General features: G+C 38.8%; 1 protein-coding gene across 1 annotated transcript; it reads right to left on the bottom strand.

Moving 5' to 3' along the window:
• Window positions 1-915: 915 nt before the first annotated feature.
• Window positions 916-5216, bottom strand: LOC122086735 (myosin-6-like). The gene is made up of 6 exons (XM_042655712.1): window positions 4918-5216; window positions 1862-1961; window positions 1726-1752; window positions 1590-1616; window positions 1150-1206; window positions 916-1026 (listed from the first exon to the last, which is right to left on the bottom strand). The coding sequence occupies exons 1-6, from the start codon at window positions 5214-5216 to the stop codon at window positions 916-918; spliced, it is 621 nt and encodes a 206-aa protein (XP_042511646.1).
• Window positions 5217-7708: the final 2492 nt, after the last annotated feature.

Genomic DNA, 7708 nt, shown 5'->3' with positions numbered 1-7708 from the left:
TAAAAGGTCATTTGTATTAAATAAAGGAAGGAATATAAATACTATGGTACAAATACAGACTGAACCAAAGTCAGAAACTACTACAAAAGATCAACATCAGCTTTTCCCACCTTCGGCATTGCCATCAGCAGGAAGGGCTAATCTACCAAAACACAAGCATAATCAGCACAAAAACGGAATCTCAGTCTACCATACGCATCAGGCATAAGCTCATTGTGGACAAATAATGTAAAAACAACCATAGAGGAAGAGATCTGAAACTTCACCACTGATTTTTCAAGAAAATCTGCAATCGGATTTCCTTCCCTGCAGCAGTGCATAACCTTCCATTCAATTGAAGCCAGATATGGATGGAGAAAGACCCAATCTTGCCGAACCAAGTAACCACCCTCTTGTTGACTAACAACGTCACTGCAACAGAGTCGCACTCCACCCATAATTTCTGAATTCCAAGATCCCTAGCCACTTCTATTCCTTTAACCAAGGCAAAGAAGAACTCAGCCTTGGAAAAATCTGAAGTTAAAAACCACTCTTTTTTTTTATCATCCTGGAGAATGCCACCAGCCCTTGACCTCCCGGATTTCCCATGGAACATCCATCAACAATGAGCTTTACCCAACCCTGCTCTGGAGGACACCAAACTCAATGATTGTAGGAGGATTTCGCGGGATAAAGGAAATTCCCAATCTTCTAGCACACATGAAGTCAGACACAGACATCCCTGACTTTAAATACCGTGCAACAGAGAGCTAATTTCTCTAATCACCAATCTCCAGATCTGGCAGTGATTATGAAATCTTCCATCAAACCTTTTCAAATTTCTCTCAAGCCAAATAAAATAAGGAATTAGAGTCCCTCCTGAAAGCCATGCTTCCTTGAGAGAAACACTCCGGGATTTCTGTTTCCACCACCAACTCAACTCAAGAAGAGAAGCCTGAGGCCGCCATGAAATGCCAAAACACCTTGAGATCCATATCTGTTGTTGAGAACATTGTTCCAATACGATATGACTGGAATTTTCAGCTTCTGAAAAAAAATATAGATGGGAGCTAGTCTTAATGTTTTCATGTTCATTATTTCTAATTGAACTGCAATATAAATCAAGCTGCTCTGTAGTACTAGTAGACCGCTTAATGCATAGCAATTTACCAAACAGCTTTCTTTGGCAATCTCATCCAAGGATTTGTGAGGCTTTTGATATGAAACCTGCCAAAGGAAAAAAAATAAATAAAAAAGTTAGTAAATAATGAATCTTTACTCTTTTTTTCTGCTGACGGATCATTTGTATTAAGAAAAGAGAAAATATAGTACAAGAGAAACCAAAAACTGGCCAAAGCCAACACTCAAAACAACTTGAATAGCCACACCCACCTTCGGCATTGCCATTAGCAGGGGAAGCAAGACACACCAAACATTAAAAAAAGAAAGAAAAAGGCTACGTGATGCTCAGACAACCTAACATATCTGATTCCAGATCACTTCTTACCGAGGTAGGAAAGTGAATAGACGACCAAGAGTAACCAGACTTAACCGCGGACTTTGGCAAGGTAGTCAACAATTAGGTTCCCCTACCTATAACAATGAGATACCTTCCACTCAATAGATGCAACGTAAGACTGCATGGAAACCCATTTTTGGCAAACAAAGCATGGCACTAACCTCAATTATGAATCTTTACTCTCAAAATTAGTTAGTAGCTAATGATACAGTGTGAAGTTAACATACCAGAAACCCAACAGCCTGCCTTATGTGCTGTAGTTCATCCCATTAGAATCCAGAAAAAAAAAATGAAGTCTTTTGTAATCCTTTTCCCCCTTCATTTTGGTCCTGGCATCAATAGTTTGATTTGGCTAACTCATACCTGGAGTGTTGCTTTGAAGCACCACTGCTCCAATTCTTGCAAGTCAGCTTTCATGAATTCTCCATTGCTAAATGAACAGTGCTCACGGCGAAGCAATAAACTGAAGAAAGAAATCATAAATTTGTGTAATTCAAATGGATAAGAAAAAAAAAAAAAATCACATGCTTGAGCTCTTTCTACTTGCTTTCACATGCCTAAATCACTTTAGACAACATATTCTGCACATTGAAATTGGAGAAGCTACAAACATGCTAAAAAGTTGCACATTCATGAAGGAGAACACTATTTTAGATATTCTCTTCTAAATCATGCAATAGCCACTTTTTGGTTAAAAAAGAACTTCAGTACTTTTGTTGTGAGATGTGTAGCTTTCACATACACTTTGTTGCTAAATGAACAGCAATCACCGCGAAGCAATAAACTGAAGAAAGAAACCATAAATTTGTGTAATCTAAATGGTTAAAAAAAAAATAAATCACAACCTTGAAGGTACAACAATCAATAAGAGAGGTAGGAAGCACCTCGTTTGCTTGATCCAAGCAAGTTTAGCAATGGATGATGAATATGTTGCAGCTTCAGCATACAGATAAAGAGTGTGTAGATGAAAAATTTAGGTGAGTAGAGATTGGAGAGTATGATGAAATTCTGAAATTCAACTTGTATAAAAAATTGAAGAAAATCCGACCAAGTCATTGAATTAAACCTAATTACACAATCCCACATAGGGATCATCAAAGGAAGAAAATGATGAGAAAAAAAAAGGGTGAAACCAGAATCAAACACTGCTTGGGTAATGGAAACTAATCAATGGAAGTACTCCGAAGCCAGACCACTAATCTTTGAACATTTTACCCCTGTTAATAAAAGTGAAGAGTTAAAAGTTAATGGTAGAAAGAAAGGGTGACATTTGCCAAAGGTGACATTCTACCATTAACTTTTAAATTATCACCTCCAAAGTTTTCAATGGACAGTTGTTTCAGATTTGGATGAGATCGAAGACCTTCCACTACATCATCTTCATCAACAAAGGCTTTTTTATTGTCATTTCCCAACATAGAACTATTATCACCACCTGAAACATGACTTCCCCATAATAAATACAGCGAAGCAAGCTTTTCCTTTTCCATTAAATTTGCCTCCTTTGCTTCCCCTCTAATTCTCATGTTCTCAAGATTTTAGATATGTAATGTTTTTCGAAGGTCTAGGTGTTGCAGCTCTTTGATACGCTGCCCCCTTTTATGGCCCACAACAAATGACCATAGTTCATTAAGGCAAATTAATCTCCCCACCTCAATTGGCATTTGACTTCCTTCTTTACCATAAAACATTAGTTGCCTCAAGTTTACCAATTTTCTAATATCTTGGGGAAGCTCTTTTAGAGGACAAGAAAAAATGTTTAATGTCTGCAAATTGTTAAGGCAGGTGATAGATGCAGGTAATACTACAATTGGATTGCGCCTGATGTTAAGGTACCTTAAGTGTTTCAACTTCTTAATGGAGGATGGTAACTATATAATTCCGCAACCAGATAAATCTAGAACATGTAAATGCTTAAGTTCTTTGAACAGAATATCGAGGACATTGCTGGAAATGGAAGTCATGGAAGTTTTGGTTCTCGTGCATTTTAAATGCATTGATCGCAACTTTCTTGACTTACATAAGTGTTCTATCTCACCATTTGTATACAGTCTCAAATGAAGAGCATCAGAACTGTTTTTTAGATCTTTAAACCCAACTGTTACAATGTCAACCCTTGAAAGAGAATGTGCCAAATAAAAAACAAGATCATGCATCTTGAACTTAGTTATTGTAGAAACGCAACCCTAAAACGATGCAGAAGATAATGGAAAAACAAAACAAACAATGCACACGGATTTTATGAGGTTCGGCAAGGTTGCCTACGTCCTCGGTGAGATGAGATCCTGCTTCACTATCAATGGAGAATAGGGTTACAGCGCTCGTCCTCACATCTCTCAGTATTTCTTGCATTACAAAGAAAGAAACCATCGCTACAAATATATAGCGAAAAAAACCCTAATCCGGAAAGTACACAATTGCCCTCAAATAAAAAATTCGAGCGGGGGGTTGTGCCCCCCTACATCCCTTGCTATGCAGGGGGGCCTCCTGCCCCCCTTGCAACCCCCACGGCCCGTTAGCTGGCTAGCGGGACTGCCGTCCTGCCTGTCTAGGTGTTGCACCAATACTTCCTGGATTAAACTGCGATGGAATACAAGACATCATACACCAACAGTTATACCACCAAGAGCATCCGTCTCAGCCTCTTGGAAGAATGAATTGCACAACAAATAATTGACATGATCATTTCCATCATCTTCCATTAGCCTACCTCCTATGGATGGTTGAAGGAATCCCAATGCCATCCATTGTTGGATTAGATCATTTTTGGAGATATAATCACCCTTAGGATATATTGAACAATATAAGAAACATTGTTTCAAAGGTGATGGTAAGTGATCATGGCTCAAGTTTAATGTAGGGAGGATTCCATCTATATTCATTGGTAAAGCCCAAATCTTACTATCTCTTATTGATAACCACTCTAGTTCATCTTTCTTGATATGCATTAAGCCTCCTAGATCTTTTGCCGCTAACAACACACCACCACACTTTTTCACAATTTCCTATCCTATTGCCAGCATATTTGGAGTTTCTTCAGCCACTCTATTTCCAAAGCTCTATTCTTGAGAATGGACTAACATTTATCTTCTGACAAGTTCTTAAGGTGGTGTGTAACAAGTGTGCTCATCACTGATGCAACTTTACCACTACGAGTAGTAGCAATGATTTTGCAACCTCTCGCACCAATTTTTAATAAGACTTAAGCATATCCCATTGCTCACTATCATCAGTCCATATATCATCTAATACAAGTAAAAACTGCTTCTCACTCAACTCATTTTTAAGATTCCTTTGTATCACATCAGTAGATGAAATCTTACATGTTTTGTTGGTAATAGATTCTGTGATGTTTGTCAAAATTCTTTTGGTGTCAAAATCTGTAGAGACATGGACCCATATTTTTTTTATCAAAATACTTTGCTACAAGAGCATCATTGTAGATAAATTTAGCAAGCGTGGTTTTTCCAATCCCCTCCATTCCAACTATGGGAAGGACTGAAAGAATATCTTGATTGTCAGAGCTAGTTAACATGCTTACTATTTCAGACTTGTCATCATCCCTTCCAACAACAGACTCATCTACAAAGGAGAATGTCTCTATGGTCTTTCTATTTTTAAGATTTGTAGGTATAGATGCACTTGCAAAATTGAATGAATCCATGTAACTCTTAATTTCATCAAACTCTTTGTTTACATTCTTGATCTTGTGAGCCATCTTTGACTTAAAAGCAAGTGAAATTGAGTGCAAGAAGTTGCTAACCTTGCTGTTTGTCACCTGCAGCCTTGTGGTTTGGTAGCCGAATTCATCCAAAACGTCTTCAGCAGCATAAGCTACATCTTTAAGCCTTCTCAGGAATAGTCTCACAGTCTCCTTTTCTTGTTATTTTTCAGCATCATGAAGTAATGCTTGGATAGCAGTGACGGTGCGTACCAACTTGTCCAGCTCTTCCTTGACATTCCATGCAAGCCCAATCTACTGTGTTGCCATGGAGATCAGATTCTTCAAGGTCTCACCCACATCACTGACAAGAATTCCTGCAGCTATTTTTGCTTCAGCCATCTCTCTCTCTCTCTTTGGGGGAAGGATGATCTACTCTTGCAAGAGAATTGGAACACAGAAAAGGTTTAGAAAGCAAACACAACACACAAGGATTTGGGACGTAAAGTTCTCAACTTATCAAAAAGGCTATGCGTCTTTACTTCAGGTGGATGCATTTTTCATCATCTATACGTGTGGATCCTACTTGGAATTAAAAGTCTAGGTCAGTCATCTAGAGTGCCTTCCTAACTGCTTTCTTTGAATTTATAGTATGTTGGGTGGATCTCACTACGTGAGCAGAGGCAGGGGCAGCCCACCAACGATCAATTGGATTCTAGAAATGGGGTTTAAGAGATGTCCCGGTGTTCAATCTTGATCATTTGCTCTCCATTGAAGGCCCCTGGGACCGTCCAAAATCAATGATTATGGATGCATTATTATTATTATTTCATTTCAAAGACTATGATGATTAAGTTCCCTGTCCGGCTGCGTCCTAGATATTAGTGCCTCTGTTTATGTTTTTACAAAGAGTATAAAGAACCATGCCAATCTAAAACAAGGTTCTCTTGCCCATAGATTTAAAAACGGCAGCAAAACTCTAGCTCCTCCTGGTGTAGGTACATGCCAATAAGCACGACCAATGGAAGGGTGTGCACACTATCTTCAGCACGAGGTAGCGCAATCTTTTCACACCCACTGTGTATAATCGTAGATAAATGACAGGAGGTAGTATTCGTTCGCTTTGTCTTTATACTACAGAGGGACATGTGAAATTACTAATCCGTCCCCGGTAAAATTAAAAATTCCATTCATATTAATACCCTATGCATGCTCTCATTGGCCCCCACCTTAATGTTAAGGCCATGAGACAGGGCAGCTATCCTTTTAATCTTAAAACTTTACAGCAAAATGGTCTTTTCGGTCAACAGTAGCGTGGATTAAAAACTTCCTAATCGTCCGAATCACATAGGGAAAGGCTACCTCCTCTGCAATCAATGCCACGTTTGATTGTTGTTGAGATAAATGGTGTGCTTTGTGAGGGAACTGTTGAGTGTTAAGAGAGAGAACAACATGGATGGATGAGATGAACAGAGTGGTTGCAGTGTTGATATTGCAGGTCAGCAATGGCTTCCACGGACAAGGAGATTATGTGTTTGTTATGAGTATGACTGGAGGTGTTCAGTGTAGCTGATATGATGAGATCTTGTTTGAAAACTTGATAGATTAAATCTGAACTGACAAAGCCAGATGGGTAACAGAGGGAGATGGCAGAAGAAGATGATTTGATAAGATAAGGGTGTATATATTCAGGCTGATCGCAATTTTTTTTTTTCTCTTCATTCTCTTTGACCTTGCAGTGGTAGTTTACTCAAAGCTGTTAAATCCTGAAACACATGAAGTGATGGGTTCCAACAATTGATGGCATGGACACTAATATTTATTGAAAATACCTATTTACTGCTTTGTCTTCTTTATATTTGAGTAAATTTTTAAACGGAAAGAGAAAGCTACCAGGTCTCTTGGCTTTTGTATCAGCATGTTTAGCGGCATCAACACAAATGGAATTTTTTATTTCAGAAGGGTTGGGGTAGTAATCTCACGCCCCCTTTGTGGCTAAAGGACGTTTGAAAAAGCTGCTTTCTCATACCCGTTTTTTAATTTATACTGGGTTACAATATATGTGTAGCATATGCTAAGAGAGGGATAGACACAGGGAGGTGCTAGTATACATTACGTAGCTAGATAGAGAACTCAATCCCGACAGTTTTTTAAAATGAAATAGAGAAAAAAAAAAGAGGCATACATGGTCATTGATTTTGAAATGTCCAACACACCTCCAATAAAATGCTAATGATCACGATTGAACAGGAATATAATCAATTTAATGAGAAAATGTATTTTTAGTTTTTGGCCAAAGAACACAGGTTCCGACTCCTCTGCAATGCTTTGGGAGTTCAACGCAGCATCCAATGGTTAGGAGGACCAGGACATGCACCCCAACACCTGGGTATGCAACCCCCATGTCCTTCCAGGCTTTGGATACCACATTGGACGCCCAACACATTAGAGGCCGCCCTATCCACCCAAATTTTAACCTTTGGTTCCAGTGAATGAATAATCATTGAGTCCTCCTCTTTCCAGACAACACATACAAAGAGACCTGCCGA

Source organism: Macadamia integrifolia, chromosome 8, assembly GCF_013358625.1.
Source record: "Macadamia integrifolia cultivar HAES 741 chromosome 8, SCU_Mint_v3, whole genome shotgun sequence".
NCBI classification, from domain to species: Eukaryota; Viridiplantae; Streptophyta; class Magnoliopsida; order Proteales; family Proteaceae; genus Macadamia; species Macadamia integrifolia.
Note: the sequence above shows the minus strand (reverse complement) of the source record. Positions and strands in the feature narration are given on the sequence as shown.